Source organism: Aquarana catesbeiana, linkage group LG12, assembly GCF_042186555.1.
Source record: "Aquarana catesbeiana isolate 2022-GZ linkage group LG12, ASM4218655v1, whole genome shotgun sequence".
Taxonomy (NCBI): Eukaryota; Metazoa; Chordata; class Amphibia; order Anura; family Ranidae; genus Aquarana; species Aquarana catesbeiana.
Window position 1 is genome coordinate 6383888 of NC_133335.1, and position 23416 is coordinate 6407303.

General features: G+C 51.4%; 1 protein-coding gene across 1 annotated transcript; it reads left to right on the forward strand.

Annotated features, from left to right (window-relative positions):
- The first annotated feature begins 13942 nt into the window (after positions 1 to 13942).
- On the forward strand, positions 13943 to 21550 carry SCO1 (synthesis of cytochrome C oxidase 1). The gene is made up of 7 exons (XM_073607192.1): positions 13943 to 14098; positions 15114 to 15224; positions 15994 to 16084; positions 16290 to 16487; positions 19249 to 19341; positions 20979 to 21094; positions 21397 to 21550. Exons 1-7 carry the CDS (start codon positions 14030 to 14032, stop codon positions 21529 to 21531), a joined length of 813 nt encoding a protein of 270 aa, XP_073463293.1. The 5' UTR covers positions 13943 to 14029; the 3' UTR covers positions 21532 to 21550.
- Positions 21551 to 23416: the final 1866 nt, after the last annotated feature.

Below are 23416 nucleotides of genomic sequence, written 5' to 3' on the forward strand. Positions count from 1 at the left end.
GATCTCTGAGGTGAAGCTCCTCCTTAAGAGACATCAATATGACCGGCACGCCTCTTTGGTTCAGGAGAGGGATTACTGGAAATACCATTCGCCTGACCCTTACCAGAACTATAAACAGAGCACAGCAGTTAACACGGTCAATGGCCTGAAGGACAGAACGGGCTCTCTGACAAAGTCTAGGTCAGGGATCCTGTAAGTTTTCAGGTCCAGGGCTGCCTTTACCGCAGGGCAAACGGGGCAGCTGCCCAGGTCCCTGTCACTGTTTGGGGCCCAAAGCAGAGCTGCCCGTTAAGCCTGCGTGCTGCCCGCAAATCGGCGCTGAAAATCCCCACACACAGACAGGCAGTCTGTTAGGGCCAATCCTAGGCAGTTGCACGGGGTGCAGTGCACCTGGGTGCCACAGAGGTGGGGGCGCTGAAGCGCCAGAGTGCTCCCCTCCCTCCTCATCTCCTTGTTCATGTCCAGAGGCGGCGCTCTCAGCCGGTCACAGCCATCGCCGCTGTGTTTCCTGCCCAAGCCCAACCCCCCTCCCTCCTCCTATTAGAGAAGGAGAGCGAAGCAGCCAGAGATCAGAGCGGCTATCTCTGTGTGGAGAGAGACCAGCCACGCACTGACGTTGATGGGGGGGCAAGTCCGTGCCTGACATGTGTTCTCCTCCTCTCTGTGTCTAACTCCTGCCTGCTGCGGTTTGTCCTGGGGGGATCTGTACTAATGGAGGGGGGGTCTGTCCTGGGGGGGTCTGTCCTGGGGGGATCTGTACTAATGGAGGGGGGTGGTTTGTCCTGGGGGGGTCTGTACTAATGGGGGGTTTGTCCTAGGGGGGTCTGTACTAATGGAGGGGGGGTTTGTCCTGGGGGGGTCTGTACTAATGGAGGGGGGGGTGATTTGTCCTGGGGGGGATCTGTACTAATGGAGGGGGGTTGTTTTTTCCTGGAGGGATCTGTACTAATGGAGGGGGGGTGGTTTGTCCTGGGGGGATCTGTACTAATGGAGGGGGTGGTTTGTCCTGGGAGGCGGATCTGTACTAATGGAGGGGGGTGGTTTGTCCTGGGAAGGGGATCTGTACTAATGGAGGGGGGTTGGTTTGTCCTGGGGGGGGGTCTGTACTAATAGAGGGGGGAGTGGTTTGTCCTGGGGGGGATCTGTACTAATGGAGGGGGGAGTGGTTTGTCCTGGGAGGGGGGTCTGTACTAATGGAGGGGGGTGGTTTGTCCTGGAGGATCTGTACTAATGGAGGGGGGGTGGTTTGTCCTGGGAGTGGGGTCTGTACTAATGGAGGGGGGTGGTTTGTCCTGGAGGATCTGTACTAATGGAGGGGGGGTGGTTTGTCCTGGAGGATCTGTACTAATGGAGGCGGGTGGTTTGTCCTGGGAGGGGGATCTGTACTAATGGAGGGGGGTTTGTCCTTGGGGAGTCTGTACTAATGGAGGAGGGGTGGTTTGTCCTGGGGGGGTCTGTACTAATGGAGGGGGGAGTGGTTTGTCCTGGAGGAATCTGTACTAATGAAGGGGGGGTGGTTTGTCCTGGGGGGGTCTGTACTAATGGGGAGGGTGGTTTGTCCTGGGAGGGGGATCTGTACTAATGGAGGGGGTGGTTTGTCCTGGGAAGGGGATCTGTACTAATGGGTGGGGTGGTTTGTCCTGGGAGGGGGATCTGTACTAATGGGGGGGGTGGTTTGTCCTGGGGGGGTCTGTACTAATAGGGGGGGAGTGGTTTGTCCTGGAGGGATCTGTACTAATGGAGGGGGGGTGATTTGTCCTGGGGGGGATCTGTACTAATGGAGGAGGGGTGGTTTGTCATGGGGGGGGTTTGTACTAATAGAGGGGGGAGTGGTTTGTCCTGGAAGGGATCTGTACTAATGGAGGGGGGTGGTTTGTCCTGGAGGATCTGTACTAATGGAGGGGGGGTGGTTTGTCCTGGGAGGGGGATCTGTACTAATGGAGGGGGGGTGGTTTGTCCTTGGGGGGTCTGTACTAATGAAGGAGGTTTGGTTTGTCCTGGGGGGTCTGTACTAATGGAGGAGGGGTGGTTTGTCCTGGGGGGGTCTGTACTAATGGAGGGGGGGTGGTTTGTCCTGGGGGGATCTGTACTAATGGAGGAGGGGTGGTTTGTCCTGGGAGGGGGATCTGTACTAATGGAGGGGGGGTGGTTTGTCCTGGGGGGGTCTGTACTAATGGAGGGGGGAGTGGTTTGTCCTGGGGGGTCTGTACTAATGGAGGGGGGAGTGGTTTGTCCTGGGGGTCTGTACTAATGGAGGGGGGAGTGGTTTGCCCTGGGGGGTCTGTACTAATGGAGGGGGGAGTGGTTTGTCCTGGGGGGTCTGTACTAATGGAGGGGGTGGTTTGTCCTGGGGGGTCTGTACTAATGGGGGGGTGGTTTGTCCTGGGGGGGTCTGTACTAATGGAGGGGGGAGTGGTTTGTCCTGGGGGGTCTGTACTAATGGAGGGGGGTGGTTTGTCCTGGGGGTCTGTACTAATGGGGGGTGGTTTGTCCTGGGGGGTCTGTACTAATGGAGGGGGTGGTTTGTCCTGGGGGGTCTGTACTAATGGAGGGGGTGGTTTGTCCTGGGGGGTCTGTACTAATGGAGGGGTAGATTGTCCTGGGGTTTGTACTAATGGAGGGGGGAGTGGTTTGTCCTGGGGGGTCTGTACTGGAGGGGGGGTGGTTTGTCCTGGGGGGGTCTGTACTAATGGGGGGTGGTTTGTCCTGGGGGGTCTGTACTAATGAAGGGGGGAGTGGTTTGTCCTGGGGGGTTCTGTACTAATGAAGGGGGGAGTGGTTTGTCCTGGGGGGGTCTGTACTAATGGAGGGGGGTGGTTTGTCCTGGGGGGATCTTTACTAATGGAGGGGGGAGTGGTTTGTCCTGGGGGGGTCTGTACTAATGGAGGGGGGAGTGGTTTGTCCTGGGGGGGATCTGTACTAATGGAGGGGGGAGTGGTTTGTCCTGGGGGGGTCTGTACTAATGGAGGGGGGAGTGGTTTGTCCTGGGGGGGGTCTGTACTAATGGAGGGGGGGTGGCTTGTCCTGGGGGGTCTGTACTAATGGAGGGGGGAGTGGTTTGTCCTGGGGGGGTCTGTACTAATGGAGGTGGGCGGCCCTGCGGTCTGTCGCTGTCATCAGCGGCGTGCGCACAGTGCAGCAGTGCCAGTGCTGCATTTTCTCGATCGAGGAGCGGGCACAGTGCACAGTGTACCTGAACGGAGGAGCGGAGGCCTCGGTAGGAGGAGTCAGACCGCGGCGCGGAGTGGAATGCTGCTTGGCGCCTGGTCTAGTGAAACTAGGAGTGTTTGTGGAGAATTGATCGGAGCTGAGTTTTCCAGGAGGACAAGGTAGGTCTTCTTTCTCCTCCCCCGGCTCCCGCTCCCCATGACATATGTAAAATAGTAGAAAGTTTAAAAATGCTGACCATACCTGCAGTCCGGGCTGAGTAAGGCTGTGGCTGTATTTTTTTTTTACAGAGCACACAGCATAATTTACAGCACAAGGCATTACTGTCTGTATTTAACTGCTTGATGGGCTTATTTTGGGCCTGGCTGGTTCACATGTTGTATTTGTTTTGGCGGCCCACATTTGCGCAGGCACAGCAGCCCATTATTTTGAATGGACTGCCATGCCTGCGTTTCCTGCAAAAAAATAAAAAAGGTACATGCATCATGTAATAGGCCGCGCACACCTTTGCCCATCAAGCAATGAAATACGGTCCTGTCTGTCCATTCTGCTTTTGCACCATGTGACTTACCTGCAGTTCCTGCATCGGCAAACCTACTGCATTTTTAGATGTTTCGGCCACGCTTTTAAAAAAACACAGTGCGTTTGTGTGTGCGGGAACTGCAGGTAAGTCGCATGGTGCAAAAGCAGAATGGATTTCAGGGCCACTGCAATTTGAAAATGCTGCATGCACCTTTTTTTTTCTGCAGGAAACGCAGGCATGGCAGCCCATTCAGATGAGTGGACTGCTGTGCCTGCACAAATGTGGGCCGCCAAAATGCATACATGTGAATGTGGGATGTGACCATGGCTGCAATGTAATGGGGGTGCTGTGATGTGTAAAGGGGCACTATAATGTGTAAATGTCTGCAATGTAATGGGGGCGCTGTGATGTGTAAAGGGGCACTATAATGTGTAAATGTCTATATAAGTACCTGAAATAAATAAATAAATAAATAAATGTCTGCAATGTAATGGGGGCGCTGTGATGTGTAAAGGGAACTGAGGACACCATGGGGCTGCTGTGAAGGGGGCCTGCAAAGTTTTTTTTTAGATAATTCTATGTGTGTGTCTGTTTTTTGAGATGTTGGGGTGAAGAGCAAAATTGCATTGGGGGTGCACAAAAAATGTTTGCCCAGGGCCCAAACCATATTAAAGACGGTTCTGGTCAGATCCTGGAGGTTGTCATTTCATACTATGCTGATCTCCTGGGAGGAAGGAACCTTGATCGGACAAGGATGTTGGGTTTTTTGGACTCTACACCAGGACTGGAAAGTAATGTTCCTTTGAGGAATTTGACAGATGAAATCACTGCAGATGAGGTAATCCAGGCTATTGATAAACTAGCCATCAAGAAAACGCCAAGGCCAGATGGTTTGACAGCCAAAGATGATCCTGGCTCTCTACCTTGCGGAGGTTTTTAATGGCTGTTTGTATTAGGGTTCTCTCCCTCCATGAGGCAATCTGCAGTGATCCTTCTGTCAAAGGGTAAAGATCCTTCGATGATTGGGAATTGGCGCCCCATTAGCCTTCTTAATGTCGATAGAAAGATACTGGCAAAGATTTTCTTCTGGCGATTATCACCAGTTGCCGGCAGTTTGTTATCCCGCCACCAGCACTGCTCAGTCCAAGGTAGAAGCACTTTGTCAGCGGTGTTAGCTGTCCGGGAGGCCTTGGAGCGTTGTAGGCCCAAAAATTTTGAAAAAAATAAAAAAGTTTTGCTTTTGTTTCTGTTAAAAAATTTTGTAAATAAGTAAGTTTTCTCTTTCACTGATGGGCACTGATAAGGCGCCACCGATGAGGTGGCACCAATGAGCGGGCACTGACGATGGGCACTGATATGCGGCACTGATGGGCATTGGTAGTCGGCACTGATGGGTGGCACTGATATGCAGCACTGATGGGCATTGATAGGTGGCACTGATGGGCACTGAAAGGCTGCAAAGATAAGTTCTTATGGGTGGCACTGATAGGCGACACTGCTGGGCACTGATAGGCGGCACTGATACGTGGCACTGATAGGCATCCCTGGTGGCACTGGCAGTGGTAGGCATTGTGAGTGGGTACTGATTGGCAGCTGCCTGGGCATTGATTGGCAGCTGCCTGGGCACAGATTAGTATTTCCCTGGTGGTCTAGGGGCATACCTGGTGGTCCAGTGTGGATGTCTTCCCCGGTGGTCCTGGGCGGCTTCCCTGGTGGTCCTGGGCGGGATCCGAGGGGGGGCTGTGCTGATAAATAATCAGCACAGACCCCCCCCCCCCTGTCAGGGAGCAGCCGATCGGCTCTCCTCTACTCGCGTCTGACAGACGCAAGTGAGGAAAAGCCAATCACCGGCTCTTCCTATTTACATCGTGATCAGCCGTGATTGGACACGGCTGATCACGTGGTAAAGAGTCTCCGTCAGAGACTCTTTACCTAGATCGGAGTTGCGGTGTGTCAGACTGACACCCTGCAACAACGATCGCCGCGATGCGCGCCCCCCCCGGGGGCGCGCAGCGGCTCAATATCCTGCGGACGTCATATGACGCCCAGTCAGGATATCAAAACCACTTTGCAGCCGTCATTCTGCTATATGGCGGGCGGCAAGTGGTTAATCACTACCGGGGTTTTTTATTTTTTGTGCTATAGATAAAAAAAGACTGTCAATTTTGTGAAAAAATAACACATTTTTCTTTGTTTCTGTCATAAAATTTTGCAAATTGGTATTTTTTCTTCATAAATTTTGGCCAAAATTTATTTGGCTACATAGCTTTGGTAAAAATAACCCAAATTAGTGTATATTATTTGGTCTTTGTGAAACTATGGTGCCAATCACTGAAAATTGATCACATCTGATCAGGCCTTCAGTACATCAGGTGCATCTCATTTCTTAAGACACTAAGTTGCAATTTACACCGGGGCAACACGACTTCAGTGCGACTTTGCAAGGCGACTTCAACACGACTTCAAGTCGCCCCCCAGGACAGGCAGCTTTGCCTGTGGCCAATCAGAGCTAATCAGCTCTTGCGACATAGTTGTTGTTCCTGTTCTCTTTCTGGGTAAATTATTTTCTTTTTCCTGTAAAGTCGCTTCACTATAGATGGAGATCCGACTTGGAGGCGACTTCTATTGAATTCTATGGGTACAGGTCGCCTAGAAGTCGCCTTGAAGTAGTACAGGAACCTTTTCTGAAGCCGGTTCACACTACAACGACTTGGGATCTGACTTGTCAGCCCTCAAGTCATCCCAATTCGCTTGACATTGGAAATTGCATTATAGTCAATGAGAGCCGTCTTAATGTACTCTACTGAAGTCGCTCCGACTTCAGAAAAGGTTCCTGTACTACTTCAAGGTGACTTCTAGGCGACCTGTGCCCATAGAATTCAATAGAGGTCGCCTCCAAGTCGGATCCTCATCTATAGTGAAGCAGGAAAAAGAAGATTATGAGGGGGAACTCCATGCCAAATTTTAAATAAAAAACTGGCATGGGTTCCCCCTCCGGGAGCCTGGTATGGATTTTAAGGGGAACCCCCTACGCAGAAAAAACGGCGCGGAGGTCCCCCCAAAATCCATACCAGACCCTTATCCGAGCACGCAGCCCGGCCGGTCAGGGAAAGGGGTGGGGACAAGCGAGCAGCTCCCCTCCTGAACCATACCAGGCCACATGCCCTCAACATGGGGGGGGTGGGTGCTCTGGGGAAGGGGGGTGCCCTGCGGCCCCCCCACCCCAAAGCACCTTGTCCCCATGTTGATGAGGACAAGGGCCTCTTCACGACAACCCTGGCCGTTGGTTGTCGGGGTCTGCGGGCAGGGGGCTTATCAGAATCCGGGAGCCCCCTTTAATAAGGGGGTCCCCGGATCCTGGCCCCCCACCCTATGTGAATGAGTATGGGGTATATCGTACCCCTACCCATTCACCTGGCAGTCGCGTTGAAGTCGCCTTGCAAAGTCACGCTGAAGTCGTGTTGCCCCTGTGTGAATCGGCACTAACAAGTCAGGAAAGTACAAATACCCCCCAAACGACCCCTTTTTAGAAAGCAGACATTCCAAGGTATTAAGTAAGTAGCATTGTGAGTTTTTTTAAGTTGTAATTTTTTCCCACAATTCTTTGCAAAATGAAGATTTTTTTTTTTTTTTTTTACAAAATTGTCATATTATCAGGTTATTTCTCACACACAGCATATATTTACCACAAATTACACCCCAAAATACATTCTGCTTCTCCTCCCAAGTATGGCAATACCACATGTGTGAGACTTTTACACAGCCTGGCCACATACAGAGGACCAACATTGAAGTAGCACCTTCAGGCGTTCTACAAGCATAAATGACACATCTTCATTTCTCAACCACCTATTACACTTTTGAAGGCCCTGGAGCACCAGGACAATGGAATTGCCCACAAAATGACCCTATTTTGGAAAGTAAACACCCCAACGTATAATCTATGAGGCATAATGAGTCTTTTGAACAGTTCATTTTTTTCCAGAAGTTTTTGGAAAATGTGGAAAAAAATGAAAGCACATTTTTTTTACACATGTAGCGCACTACCCCTGTAGGAGCTGCTAATTTGTTCGTTTTCCCACTGGCCATCCCAGACCCTTGGAGCTACCCCTACCTCTGACACTTCGGGTTCCATCATGTGTAATAGTGTGCAATAACCAAAAAAACCTTAAAACAAATTCACAGTGCACAATATAGTACACCTGTTTGTCTTTACCTTGATCTTCACTTGCTTGAGGATACAAAGAAAATAACACCCACACAGTTATACTTAAGTAAATCTTACTGTAATTACTTTAAAGGGATGTATTACAATAGTTGTACCATCAGACCAACATAATCTGACAGTCAACTTAAAGGTGTTGTAAAGGTATTTTTTTTTTTAAATAACAAACATGTTATACTTACCTTCACTGTGCAGCTCATTTTGCACAGAGTGGCCCCGAACCTGCTCTTCTGGGGTCCCTCGGCGGCTGTTTCAGCTCCTCCCTGCAAGGACTCAACACCTTAATGCGAGCTCCCTCGCATGGTGGTTAGTTCTTGCGGGCGCGCTCCCGTGATGCAGCCGGCGGCTATAGCCGCTCACTGTATGACTCGGCCCCGGCCCCCGGCGCGCCGCGTCATTGGATGTGATTGATAGCAGCGCGAGCCAATGGCTGCGCTGCTTTCAATCCATCCACTCTAGCCAATCAGCGGCCAGGCTGAGCGGCGAAGAGGCTGACGGGAGCGACCGTGGGACTTTCGAGGGGTCAGGTAAGTAAAACGGTGGGGGGGGGGCTGGGGGCGGCGGTATTGTCGGATGTTTTTTCACCTTAATGCATAGAATGCATTAAGGTGAAAAAACGTTTACCTTTACAACCCCTTTAACTTTATATTACAAGAATATAATACAGGTATAAAATGTCTGAAGTAACGTATAAATGGTATAGCAAAGCAAATAGGATATCCGTCAGAGTGAATCTACCTCACTATGAGCACTGTCCTATTTTTTTTTTTTTTAGAGATATTTTTATTGGTTTTAGGTTCGAAACAAACCAACAAACACAAAACAATCACAAACAAAGAGAAAAGAAAAAAAAAACTCACAAGAGTATCTAATACACTAGTCATACAAAAGTGGTATCCAAAATACAATTAGATCGCACAAGTCATTATAAACAAAAATCATTACAAAAGGACTGAGATATTTGTAATAATAAAAATGGCAAATATAAGCATATTACATGACATAACCATATTAAAGAATCTTGTAGTGAAGGTCTCTGGGGCGCGGCCCATCAGTGATCAATTATGGTCAGAGCACTGTCCTATCTCCTGTGCGCTTATTGACTATACTAAACCAAATGATAACTTGATTAAGTATAATACCACAATTTGGGAGCCCCCTATAGTAATATCACACTGTGAAAGGATCACAGCCGATCACGTGGTAAACAGCCGCCGGCCAATGGCCGTTTACCAGCGTCGCGACGAGCAGTGTTCCCGGGAACACGCCGCCACCGACGTGCATGCGCAGCGCGCCGTGCAAAGTGGGGCGGTACTATCTGTGATCGGCCGTGACCTCATCATGACCGATCACGTGGTAAACAGCCATGCCCAATGGCTGTTCACCCCCCTCGGTGGCGATCGGTGTCTCCGTGGGCGGCAAGCGGCTAATCATGAGTACTTATGGCTTCTTCTTGGCAAATAAGGCCTGGAGGGGGGTTTCATTGATTGGCTCAAGATTTTGTACAAATGGGCTGAAAGCTTTCCTCCGGTTAATGGTTGGGTCGGGCAGCCCTTTGCGGTTGGCTCGGGTGTGCGTCAGGGGTGTCCATTGAGTCCTCTGCTATATGTGTTTGCAATCGATCCCTTCATTAGAAGGCTAGAGAGTGGACCTTTGTGTGGGGTACCTTTGGGCTTCCCTGGTGAGCCTCCTTTGAAGGTTGTGGCTTATGCTGATGATGTGTCTGTCAGTGACCCCCCCCCCCCAGACTTGCCTGGCGGCGATGTCACTGACCTCCTCCCAGGTGCACCGTGCAGGGATCAGTCAGTCAGCTCCAGCTTGGTGGCTCTGGTTTTCCTATAGTTTCCTCTCCACAGTCCACACAAGTCTGACTTCTCCCAAGATCCCCATCGCGGCGGCGCTCCCACTCTTGACTCCTCTCCAGACTCCCTCACAGACTGCAGACATGATATAAGACAAGAGATGGTCCGAGGCTGTGGCATAGTACAGGAGATGGTCAGAGGCTGCAGGCATAGTACAGGAGATGGTCAGAGGCTGTGGACATATTACAGGAGATGGTCAGAGGCTGCAGGCATAGTACAGGAGATGGTCAGAGGCTGCAGGCATAGTACAGGAGATGGTCAGAGGCTGTGGACATATTACAGGAGATGGTCAGAGCCTGTGGGCAGCATGGTATAGGAGAGGTCTAGATGTCAGAGGCTGCAGGTATATTACAGGAGATGGTTAGAGACTGAGGACATGATACTAAAGATGTTAAGAGAATGTAGGCATGATACAGGAGATGGTCAGAGACTGCAGACATGATGCAAGAGATCTATGTAGCCTCACCAGTGCCCATCAAATGCAGCCTCACTGTGCCCATCAATGCAGCCTCTGTGCCAGTCCATGCAGCCTCACTGTTCCCATCATTGCAGCCTCAGCGTGCCCATCATTGCAGCCTCACCGTGCCCATCATTGTAGCCTCACATGCCCATCTTTGCCGCCTCACCATGCCCATCATTGCCACCTCACCGTGCCCATCATTGCCACCTTACCGTGCCCATCATTGCAGCCTCACCATCGTTGCAGCCTTACTATGCCCATCATTGCTGTCTTACTGTGCCCTCATTGCAGCCTTGCTGTGGCCATCATTGCCGCCTTACTGTGCCCTCATTGCAGCCTTACTGTGCCCTCATTGCAGCCTCACCGTGCCTTCATTGCCGCCTTACTGTGCCCATCATTGCCGCCTTACTGTGCCCTCATTGCAGCCTTACTGTGCCCATCATTGCTGCCTTACCGTGCCCTCATTGCAACCTTACTGTGCCCATCATTGCAGCCTCACATGCCCATCATAGCAGCCCCACCATGCCCATCATTGCCGCCTTACTGTGCCCATCATTGCCGCCTTACTGTGCCCTCATTGCAGCATCACCATGCCCTCATTGCAGCCTTACTGTGCCCATCATTGCCATCTTACTGTGCCCTCATTGCAGCCTTACTGTGCCCATCATTGCTGCCTTACCATGCCCTCATTGCAGCCTTACTGTGCCCATCATTGCTGCCTTACCATGCCCTCATTGCAGCCTTACTGTGCCCATCATTGCAGCCTTACTGTGCCCATCATTGCAGCCTCACATGCCCATCATTGCCGCCTTACTGTGCCCATCATTGCAGCCTCACCGTGCCCATCATTGCAGCCTCACCATGCCCTCATTGCTGCCTTACCATGCCCTCATTGCAGCCTTACTGTGCCCTCATTGCAGCCTTACTGTGCCCATCATTGCTGCCTTACCGTGCCCTCATTGCAGCCTTACTGTGCCCATCATTGCCACCTTACTGTGCCCTCATTGCAGCCTCACCATGCCCTCATGGCAGCCTTACTGTGTCCATCACTGCCACTTTACCATGCCCTCATTGCAGCCTTACTGTGCCCATCATTGCAGCCTTACCGTGCCCATCATTGCAGCGTCACTGTGCCCATCATTGCAGCCTCACCATTCCCTCATTGCAGCCACACTGTGCCCATCTTTGCCACCTTACCATGCCCTCATGGCAGCCTTACTGTGTCCATCATTGCCCCCTTACCATGCCCTCATTGCAGCCTTACTGTGCCCATCATTGCAGCCTCACCGTGCCCATAATTGCAGCGTCACCGTGCCCATCATTGCCGCCTTACTGTGCCCTCATTGCAGCCTCACCATGCCCTCATTGCTGACTTACTGTGCCCATCATTGCAGCCTCACTGTGCCCATCATTGCAGCCTTAGTGTGCCCTCATTACAGCCTCACCATCGTTGTAGCCTTAGTGCGTGGATTATGCACAGCGGGCATCTCCCACTGTGTCACGGAGCTGAGTGTGAAATCATGTTCGGCCGTGCTTTGACAAAAGTCCTGCCCTCCTCTTAGACCAGCTTGTGTGATAGACAGAACACTGCATCTATAGACAGAACACTGCGCCTATCACACGAGCTGGTCTATGAGGAGGGCGGGACTTTTGTCAAAGCACGGCCGAACATTTCACAGCACCGTGACAAAGCAGTCTCCCGCTGTGCGTGAGAAGGAGGGAGGGGAGCGGTGCGTTGCAGCCACAGCATAGCCATAGATCCAAAGCGGCCCCAGGGCAGGCAGCCTACTGGGAAATGTCCCGGTATCCCGGTAGGCCAGTCCGGCCCTGGCCTTGAGGGATTTCCCAAGCCTGGTTCTGGGGGTGGGTTTGCGATTGATTAATTTGGAGAGAATCCCAATGAAGTTTAGGGATCAGGCTTGGCTTGCCTTTCATGGAAAACTATATGTGAAGGGCAACTTGAAGTTTCTTTCCATGAGTGATCGGGGCTGCCCGAGAGTGGAGTGTGGAGGAGTGGTGGAGTCCATGGATCACTTTCTACTTCAATGCCGTTTTAATATAGAGGTGTACAAGAGGGTTGGGAGGGCTCTGAGTATACCCTATCTCCCCCATATGAGTTATGCAGAGTGGGTGTATGGGGCATTCCAGACTTGTCGGGATTATGATTTGGAAACACTTTTTTTAGTTAGTCTAGTAGTCCGTTATTTCACGTGGAGTGCCCGGTGTCAGGTATCCTTACGGAGTAAAATCCTCCCTGTGGAAGTGGTGGTGCAGGACATTCTGGGTGAGGTTGGGAAGATTCGGGGTCTTGAGAAAGGCAGGTGGCAGCAGGAGGCCTGGATAAGGGTGTGGAGGAATATCAGGACTCTGTAGCTGCTGCCTGTTGATCTCGGGATGTGCGGCTTTTCTTTGTATTCTTGATTCACTCCCCTAGATTTTCAGATCAAATATATTTTTGATAAAAGGCTCCATGCATGGTGACGGTGATGTTCCTTAGTCTGGCTCTCCCGTAGGGATTGTGTTGTGCGCAATTTGGTTTGTACCATTTATTATGTTCTTGTTTTGTATAATCATATTCAATTATTTTGTAAATATGTTTTATTTATTTATTATGGTTTTATTGTATATAAGTTGTTTGTAAGATTTTCAATAAACAAAATTAACCCCTCATAATGGGCACAGCGGGTGTACAGACCCGGGAACTCAGCACAGGGATGGTGAGAACCCCTCATAATGGGCACAGCGGGTGTACAGACCCGGGACCTCAGCACAGGGATGGTGAGAACCCCTCATAATGGGCACAGCGGGGGTACAGACCCGGGAACTCAGCACAGGGATGGTGAGAACCCCTCATAATGGGCAAAGCGGGTGTACAGACCAGGGAACTCAGCACAGGGATGGTGAGAACCCCTCATAATGGGCACAGCGGGTGTACAGACCAGGGAACTCAGCACAGGGATGGTGAGAACCCCTCATAATGGGCACAGCGGGTGTACAGACCCGGGAACTCAGCACAGGGATGGTGAGAACCCCTCATAATGGGCACAGCGGGTGTACAGACCAGGGAACCCATACCACACCCAATGCCATTCCCTTTTAAACTAGCCCTGGCTTCTCAGTGCAGACTTCTGGGAAAATCAGTCAGCCAATCACACAAGCAGGAAATGACATTTCTGGGGGCGGGGTCTGTATAGGATTTGTGTACAGACCACCGCCCTCCAGGCAGCCATATTGCATTGTACAGAAGATGACCGCGGCTGCAGAGTGAAAAGGAAAGAGAATTTGTAATAACATTCAATTATAATCTGACTCGTGTAACAATTGTATACCCTGTATTCGTATTTTCTAATTGTTATGAGAGTGGAGTTCCCCTTTAACAACCATTGACAGCAGGAAGCGGTCACATGACATTGGGGGGGGGGGAGGGGTCACTGGACAGACATTGGTGAGGATCTCCTCACTCCCATCCTATCAGGAATGATAGGTGCCATGGTAGGGATCTTTGGACAATAAAACAAAGAAGTGCAAGCTCAGCTGCCAAGCAATGTCTGTCTGTTGGGGGATGTGTGGAGGTGATTGGTGGTCACATGTAGTCAGCAGTACTGAGAGGAGCTGAGCTCAGGGGGGGTAATACTGCAGTCAGCTGTGTGTGGTGGAGTCTCCTCTCTGCTGGTCACATGGAGGGAGGAGGGGCGGAACCATAGAGCCGGGGTCCTTGTTCCCGGCGGAGGGAGGAAGGTGCTGCACACCGGAAGTGCCATCCATGTGCGGGTGTGGAGGGCAAAGTGAAGATGGCGGCCCGGCTGTCAGTGGTGCTCCGAGCCTGGGGAGCGGGGGGAGGAGCTGTGTGCTGCTGGAGAGTGAGACCACCTACCTACTCTACTCTACCTACCTCCCCCCCCATTCCATAGTACCTACCTCCTCTACTGTACCCTGCTAGAGAGTGAGGCAACCTTCCTCCTCTACCATACCTACCCTCATAGTACCTACCTCCTCTACTGTACCTACCTACCCCCATAGTACCTACCGCCCTGTACCCTGCTGGAGAGTGAGACCACCTACCTACTCTACTCTACCTACCTCCCCCCCCCATTCCATAGTACCTACCTCCTCTACTGTACCCTGCTAGAGAGTGAGGCAACCTTCCTCCTCTACCATACCTACCCCCATAGTACCTACCGCCCTGTACCCTGCTGGAGGGTGAGACCACCTACCTGTGATTTATTGGAGGGGTACACAACCTACCTACATGTACCCCACTGGGGAGTGAGACCCCCCCCCCCCTATACCCACCTACTTACCCCCAACAGTGTCCTCTGCTGGAGGAAGAGAGACCCCTAATGCCTCCCACCCCCCCCCTGTACTTACCCACCTACCTGCCCCACAGTACCCTCTGCTGGAGTGTTGGAGACCCCCCCCCCCCAATGTACCTACCTCCTCCACTGTACCTACATACCTCCTACCTATATCCATATTCTTTTCCTCCAATGTACTGACATTCACAATACCAACTTCTTCTACAGTATTCACACTGTCTGAGGATTTCCTCTGACTTCCTATTCTGGGAACAACCATTACATTTTGGATTTCTTTTAAAATTGTACCAGTGACCCCATGGAATGACGGGTGAACCACAGACAGCAATACCCCCCCCACCCCCCACACCCCATGTTGTACTTTAAGCTTCCAGTCTTTACCAGTGTCAGTAATGGTGCGGGGCATCCCAGGGTGACCTTCTTTTATACTCCCCCCCCCCCCCCACCCTGTGACCCCCACATGTGGAAGGACTTCGGTTCCTCTCGTGTGGTTAGTGGAGATGTGATCTCCCTGTATTGAATGTATTGCTGATGAACGCGTTATCTGTTCTCTCTCCAGATCTCCACCAACCACCTGAAAACCTGGCCGAAACCCCCTGGGAACCCCCGTCTGCTGAGCACTCTCCCCCCTCCCCCGCCTAGACATGGAGGGGAACCCTCCAAATTTGGGGTAAGTCTGTCTGCACTTCACACTGCCGGCAATGTTCTGTCTGATCTCTGAATGCAACAAATGTATCGATATCTGTCTCCCGTCTGTCCTCCTCCCGCCGCGCTCCCCTCTGTCCTCCTCCTCCCTTCCGCCGCGCTCCCCTCTGTCCTCCTCCTCCCTTCCGCCGCGCTCCCGCCTGTCCTCCTCCTCCCTTCCGCCGCGCTCCCGCCTGTCCTCCCCCCTTCCGCTGCGCTCCCGCCTGTCCTCCTCCCTTCCGCCGCGCTCCCGCCTGTCCTCCCCCCTTCCGCCGCGCTCCCGCCTGTCCTCCCCCCTTCCGCCGCGCTCCCGCCTGTCCTCCCCCCTTCCGCCGCGCTCCCGCCTGTCCTCCCCCCTTCCGCCGCGCTCCCGCCTGCCCTCCCCCCTTCCGCCGCGCTCCCGCCTGTCCTCCTCCCCCCCCCCCCCCTTCCGCCGCGCTCCCGCCTGTCCTCCTCCTCCCCCCCTTCCGCCGCGCTCCCGCCTGTCCTCCTCCCCCCCCCCTTCCGCCGCGCTCCCGCCTGCCCCCCCCTTCCGCCGCGCTCCCGCCTGTCCTCCTCCCCCCCCCCCCCTTCCGCCGCGCTCCCGCCTGTCCTCCATCCCTCCGCCCCCCCACGCTCCCGTCTGTCCTCCCAACCAACCCTGCCGCGCTCCCGTCTCTAATCTTTAAACACATTGTGGTGTTGCTGCTCAGAGTTTTTCGGGCAATGTGACTTGTTTTGCTCTTTGTGACATTTCCCTTTTTCTGTGCCAGTAGCCGGTCACCTGGAAGTCTCTAGCGATCACGGTGGCTTTGGGTGGAGTGGTCTTGGCGGGAATGAAATATTTGAAGAAAGAGAAAGAGGAGAGTAAGTTCTGTTCAATGTAATCCCCATCCATAGATGATAGGGGGCGCTCTCCTATCTGGGGTGAAATAGCCGCCTCTATGGTAATTATTTGACTGGTTTATACAAGAAGTGGGAGGTGTTAGCAGTTTTAATGTTTATAGTATATATGGTGTGTATGAATGACTTTCCTGGACTAATTTCCGCCCCCACTCCCTCTCCATTTCAGAGATCGAGAAGGAGAGGACCAGGTCTATGGGGAAGCCATTACTGGGCGGACCGTTCTCTTTAATTGATCACACCGGTTTACCGAAGACCGACCAGCATTTCCTGGGTCAGTGGGTCCTGCTGTACTTCGGCTTCACCCATTGTCCCGACATCTGTCCGGAGGAGATCGAGAAGATGATCGAGGTGGTGGATGAAATCGGTAATATGTGACGGATGTCTAAATTGTTGGCGTGATAACACTGAACACCTTCTAGATGGGAGGTTTGGCGGGGAGGGGGGGCTTTAAAATGTGTCGGTGGGGTTATCTGCTGGGTGCAGATAGGGTGGGGGGGTGAAGGCATAGATTGGGGAATCTGATAGTTACAGAAGGGGGGTTGATGGGTGCAGTGGAGAGGTGGGATGGAAGAAGGTAGGTGGTGTATCGAGGGGTACAGGTAGGTACAGTAGGAGGATAGTTGGGTACAGTGGAGGTATGGGGTGGGGGAGAGAGGGTAGGGGGTGATATCTGGTAGTATACAGGTAGCTACAGAAGGGTGTAGATGTGTATAATGGAGAAGTGGAATGGGAGAAGGTAGGTGGTGTAACGAAGGGTACAGGTTGGTACAGTAAGGAATATAGAAGGGTACAGTGTGGACGTGAGACAGTAGGTGGAGTGTCTAATGGATACAGGTAGGTACAGAAGAGGGATAGATGGGTACACAGGAGAGGTGGAATGGGAGAAGGTAGGTGAAATATCTGGGAGTAGATGGGCATAGTAGAGCAGTGGGATAGGGGAATTTAGATGGGGTATCTGGGTGGATACAGGTAGGTACAGATGGAGGTGTAGATGGGTACACGGGAGGTGGGATGGGCGAAGGTAGGTGAGGTCTCTGGTGGATACAGGTTAGATGGGCACAGTGTAGGGATGGGGGAGAGGGTAGGGGAACTTATCTCGAAGATACAGTTAGGTACAGAAGAGGATAGATGGGTACCATGGAGAGGAGGGATGGGACATGGTAGGTGGTATTTTTTTGGTCTACAGGTAGGTGCAATAAGGAGTATAGATGGGTACAGTGTAGGTGTAAGAAGGTAGGTGGGGTATCTGGTGGATACAAGTAAGTATAGAAGAGTGGTAGATGGGTACGCAGGAGAGGTAGGATAAGAGAAGGTAGGTGAAATATCTGGTGGGTAGATGGGAATCGTGGAATGGTAGATGGTGTATCTGGGGGGGTACAGGTCAGTACAGTTGGGGGGGTAGATCTCTTCAGTCAAGAGTTGGGATGGGAGTAGGTTATCTGGTAGGTACATGGTACAGTGAGAGGGTCGGAAGGTAGGTGGGGTATTTAGGGGGTCCAGATGCCAAGTAGGTAAGTACAGTGAAAGGGTTAAGTTGGTAGTTGGTGCATCTGGAGTGTATTGTTAGGTATTGTAAAGGTGGTGGTAGTGGGTGGAAAAAGTATAGAGAGGTTGGGTTGGAAGTAGGTGAGTTAGCTGGGGGGGAATATAAGTAGGCATGGTAGTATGGAAGATGATATGTGGGGTATCTGGAGGGTACAGGTATGTACAAATGAAGGTTACAGTGAAAGAGTGGAATGGGAGAAGGTAGATGGGTTTTTTTGGGGAGGTACAGGTAGGTTCAGATGCCAGGTAGATAAGTACAGTGACAAGGGTTGGTAGTTGGTGCATTTGTGGTATATTGGTAGGTATTGTAAAGGTGGTGGTAGTGGGTGGAAAATTGTAGAGAGCTACAGTGAAAGGGTTGGGTTGGAAGTGGGTAGTTGGGTTAGCTGGGGGGAGATAAAAGTAGGCATGAGATGGGGGTGGGGTATCTGGAGTGTACGGGAAGGTACAGTGGAGGGGTGGAATCAGAGAAGGTACAATGGGGTATCTGGTGGAACAGGTAGGTACAGAAGTGTGGGGTGGAGAGGTACAATGAAAGGGTTGGAAGAACGTAAGTGGAATACCTTGAGGGGGGGGGGGGGTTACAAGTAGTTATGGGATGGCAGATGGTATGGGGGAAGGTAGGTGGGGTACAGGTAGGTATAGTATAGGGTCAGGCAGGTACCGTGAAAGGTAGATGAGGTATTTGGTGGTCTCTCACTTTTCAGTGAAGTGTACAAGTGGGTATCGATGGCGAGTACATACCGTATATACTCGAGTATAAGCCGAGGCACCTAATGTTAGCACTAAAAATGGGAAAACTTATTGACTCGAGTATAAGCCTAGGGTTAGAAATGCGCAGCTACTGTAAGTGGAAAAGAGGGTCAACAATGCCCATTTGCAGCCTCACTGTGCCCATTTGCAGCCTCACTGTGCCCATTTGCAGCCATAGGTCCCCTGAACTTCAAACTCGGTAGTTAAGGGTTCCTAGATGCCCCCCTAGCTGCAGCCAAAATTTGGGGTCTCTGGACACAAAGGGTCCTGAAATGACATTTCTGCTGATGGACACAGTTGACCGACTTTGGGGCCCTGTATATCAGGGCCACTTAGTGCTAGGGACCCCATATTTGGTGTGCAAACCCAGTGGAACTAGCACTACAACATATCAAAGCTAGGGTTCCTAGCACCAAGTGGTCCCAAGATACGGGGCCCCAAAGTCGGTTTGGAAAATGTCATTCTTTGCACCAGAAAAGTGCTTGACTCGAGTATAAGCCGAGGGGGGCATTTTCAGCACAAAAAAATGTGCTGAAAAACTCGGCTTATACTCGAGTATATACGGTAAGCGGTGGTAGTATTTCCGTACACTTCTTTTTCTATCACCGGAACAGGAAGTAGGGTGAAATGTCTCCAGTGGGGACACAGAATAGTTGCAGGAAAAAACCTGACTAAGGTTGTAATCCTCCTCCATTCTGTGTAAAGCTGATCGGTTTTCGGTTGGGGTTCTCCTCTGGTCGGGTTTGGGATTGGTCGATGGAACGGGTAGCTCAGGGTAATGATGCTCGGTGTCTGGCTTTATAAAGTGTTGGATTTCTCTCTTCCAGATGCCATGAAGGGCGTTCCCAATCTCACTCCTCTATTTATCACTATTGATCCTGACAGGGATAACCCCGAGGCCGTAGCCAATTATATTAAAGGTAACAACTTCTTCTACAGACACTTGCTTATGGCTTGTGAAGCTGGGGCGTTGAATCCATGTGCCCCACCAACTGAATGGAGTCTGTTTCATCTATCTATCTATCTATTCTCGCTATCTATCTATCTATTCTCGCTATCTATCTAGACTGGTGTCTCCCAAACCCAGAATTGATCCTCACTTGTGTGCGGAGCTACATACCTATTCAATGTGCTGTAGCCCTGAGTGGCACAAACACCTGGCCTAAAGTGAGCCTTTCCTTTACCCATAAAGGGAAGGTAAATAGACTCTTTAAAGAGGACCTGTACTGTGGAAACTGTGCCTGGGGGAAAAAAAAGGTAACCCGTATTACCCATGGTTTCCTTTGAGCTGATCTTTCCCCATTACTGATTTACTATGGTTTGTTCAGTATTGTGTGGAGATGGCCCATCTTGTTAGAGGCAGGGCTTTGCTTCCTCATGTCAGAGCCTCCAGCAAGGAAAACTTTGAGCACAGAATGAGTGAAGAAAAAACAGGGAGATTCTTGCACTGCAGGTCTTCAGATACAGCTTCCTCTCCAGCGAGGAGAACAGTGAGTGACACTGCCTAATCTCTTGAGACTACCAGGCTGCTTGGAAGCAGGGAGATCCTTGCACTGCAGGTCCTCGGGTACAGCTTCATCTCCAGGAAGGAGAACAGTGAGCAGCACAGAAGTGACCAGAGATTACCGGGCTTGGAAGTAATCCTTGCACTGTTTGTCCTTGGATACAGCTTCCAGTCCAGCAAGAAGAGTGAGCAACACCAGTAGTGACCTCACCAAATCTGAGACTACCAGGCTTGGAAGCAGGGAGATACTTGCACTGCGGGTTCTCAGGTACAGTTTCCTCTGCAGCAAAGTGAACAGCACAGTAGTGATGTTACTGAATCTCATTACAAATCTCTGGAGATTGCCGGCTTAGAAGGGAGATCCTTGCCCTCTCTAGGTCCTCAGATACAGCTTCATCTTTAGCAAGGAAACGAGTGAGCAGCACAATAGTGACACTGACTAATCTCTGGAGATTACCAGGCTTGAAAGCAAGGAGGTCTCTGCACTACAGGTTCTCAGGTACAGCTTCCTCTCCAGCAAAGACAACAGTAGTGACATCACCAAATCTCCTGAGACTACTAGGCTTGGGATTAGAGAGTTTCTTGCACTGCAGGTCCTCAGGTACAGCTTCCTCTGCAGCAAGGAGAACAATGAGCAGCACAATAGTGACAGATATTACCAGGATATGAAAGCAAGGAGATCTCTGCACTACGTGTTCTCAGGTACAGATTCCTCTCCTGCGAAGAGAACAGTGGGCAGCACAGTAGTGACATCTCCAAATCTACAGAGATTGCCAGGCTTAGAAGCAGGGAGATCCTTGCACTGCAGGTCCTCAGGTACAGCTTCCTCTCCAGCAAGGAGGGAGTGTGAACCTTTCCCTTTACCCTGCATGGACCTAGTACACATGGCACTTCAAAGTGACCCTTTCCTAAGCCGGAGTCATGTTCATGGCAAGCTTGGCTAGTGTTGGCATCAGCAATGGCTCCGCCCGCCGTCATCCTTTGCTAAAAACCCAGAAAGGTGGCTGTCAGGAACTTGTTTCATCTCCTAAAATTTTTTTGTTGCCTCTTCAGAATTTTCCCCCAAACTGATCGGGCTGACGGGGACGTCGGAGCAGATTTCTCAGGTGGCGAAGGCGTACAGAGTGTACTTCAGCCCGGGGCCCAAAGACGAGGACAGCGATTACATAGTGAGTGTGAAGATAAATTCCTATCCTGCTGATCACTGCTTGGTTGGCATGCCGTGCTCTGGCTGCTGATCTCTGTCCCCCATGGCGGGCGGCGGTCTCTGTCCCCCATGGCGGGCGGCGGTCTCTGTCCCCCATGGCGGGCGGCGGTCTCTGTCCCCCATGGCGGGCGGCGGTCTCTGTCCCCCATGGCGGGCGGCGATCAGGAGCTATGATGTAGTTGATTTCAGGTCACATCGCTTTGTACATGCGATCTCTACCCCCAACCATAACCACATGTTTTCTGCCCCCCCCCCCCCCCCCAGGTTGACCACACCATTGTGATGTATCTTCTGGCCCCGGACGGTTCCTTTGTGGATTATTATGGACAGAACAAGAACAACCGCGACATTGCCGGATCCATCGCACTGCACATGACCAAATTCCAGCAGAAGCTTTAATGCAGTACTTGGGGGGGGGGGGGGGGGGGGGGTCATCTTTGTTTACGTTCTTCTTTTTTTTTTTTTTATACAAATATTTCCTGTTGCAAACTGAACTATAAATTATGATTATCTATAATAAACATATCATTGATTATTTTATTTTTTCAGCATGGTGTCCACATTTACCTGCAGATGTCTTTATCTTATGCTGCACTTGTACTCTTTGTCTATTGATTGCTTAAAGGATAAGTTCATTCATCCTTTTGCCGCCCCCTCTGACCTAACCCCCCCTCCTCCCCCACACATGTATACTTATCTCAATCCAACAGCTGCAGTTTGTTTACATCCAGCGGCACCTACACTGTCATGGCTGCACATGTGTATTAGTGTCCTATAGACTTCTATGTGGCGGTGTGCCCAGGCCGGAGAGGGTTCCACAGAAGTCTGTGGTTGTAATGTGCGGCCAGGATGATGAAGACCTAAACCGCTGGATGTAAACGAAACAGAACTGTGGCTATTTTTTAATGCAGCCCAGCGCAGGAGACAGTTGTTTCTGGAATAGGTGTCCCCATTTGATGATTTGCCCTTTATTCCTGTTCTGGTAACAACTGTAGAAGACTGGTCTTGTCTCCGCCCCCTCCTGTAGTTTTCTGTAGTAGGTGGAGCCTGCTGAGCTCCTCCCAACAGCTCTGCTCTCTCTCTCCTTGTGCAGGGGGACTGGTCATGTCTGCCCCCTCCTGTAGTTTTCTATAGTGGGTGGAGCCTGCTGAGCTCCTCCCACAGCTCTGCTCTCTCTCCTTGTGCAGAGTGACTGGTCTGGTTCTGTCTCCTCCTGTCGTTTTCTGTAACGGGTGGAGTCTGCTGAGCCCCTCCCACAGCTCTGCTCTCTCCTTGTGCAAGGGGACTAGTCTGGGCTCGGCCCCCCTCCTGTAGCTTTCTAAAGTGGGCGGAACCTGCTCTATCTCTTTGGGCAGGGGGGACTGGTCTTGTCTCTGCTCCCGCCTGTTGAGCTCCTCCCACAACTCTGCTCTCTCTCTCTCTCTCTCTCTCTCTCTCTCTCTCTCTCTCTCTTTGTGTAGGGTGATGGGTCTTGTCTGCTCCCTCCTGTAGTGGGTGGGTCCTGCAGGTCCCCTCCCACAGCTATGAGCTGCACAGACTATTAGGCCAGGGGTTGCAAAACTACAAGTCCCATCATGCCTCTGGGTGTCATGCGTGTGGCTGTCAGTCTTGCTATGCCTCATGGGACTTGTAGTTATGCAACAGCTGGAGGTCCACTAATTGCATATCCCTGGTATATAGTACTCCCCTTCCTGTTTTGAGCCGCTAATAGGAGGATTTGAAGCCAACCTTTTCATGTACAATCAATTATTACAGGAACACAGAGATGCAAAATGATATTCCTCCTGTAAAGGGATCTCTGCGTTTCTGGAATAATTGATTGCTTTGCTGGAGAGGAGCTGGGCCGTCACCTGAGATGTACATTTGCAGGTTGATCCCACCCGGGGCACCATGGGAACGTTTAGCTTTCGCTTCTTCATTTGCAAGGCAGTGATCTGATCGGAGATGTGTCGGCCTTTTCCACTGGGATAAAATCAGCAATTTCTCCTCCTTTTATACGGCATGATTTAACCAGGAACCCCGCCGGCAAATGTCTCGGGAAGAAAAGTGTGTCAAATGTAGGAAGTTTCCCAATCACATCACTGCCTTGGTGGGGCGGCTACAGAAGCACACAGGCCTTTCCTCAATTGGAGCCAAAGAATGACACCAATAGGTTCAGACCATAATGTGGAAGTATCTCCAGTGTGACGCGGTCCCTAGTCTATGGTGGGGGTATCTCCGGTGTGACACGGTCCCTAGTCTATGGTGGGGGGTATCTCCGGTGTGACACGGTCCCTAGTCTATG

Excerpts from the sequence above, each read along its gene's own strand:
- SCO1 (XM_073607192.1), top strand. The coding sequence starts at position 14,030 with ATGGCGGCCCGGCTGTCAGTGGTGCTCCGAGCCTGGGGAGCGGGGGGA. Across the intron at positions 14,099-15,113 it reads GAGCTGTGTGCTGCTGGAGA|ATCTCCACCAACCACCTGAA; the intron begins GTGAGACCACCT and ends TTCTCTCTCCAG. Across the intron at positions 15,225-15,993 it reads GGGAACCCTCCAAATTTGGG|CCGGTCACCTGGAAGTCTCT; the intron begins GTAAGTCTGTCT and ends CTGTGCCAGTAG.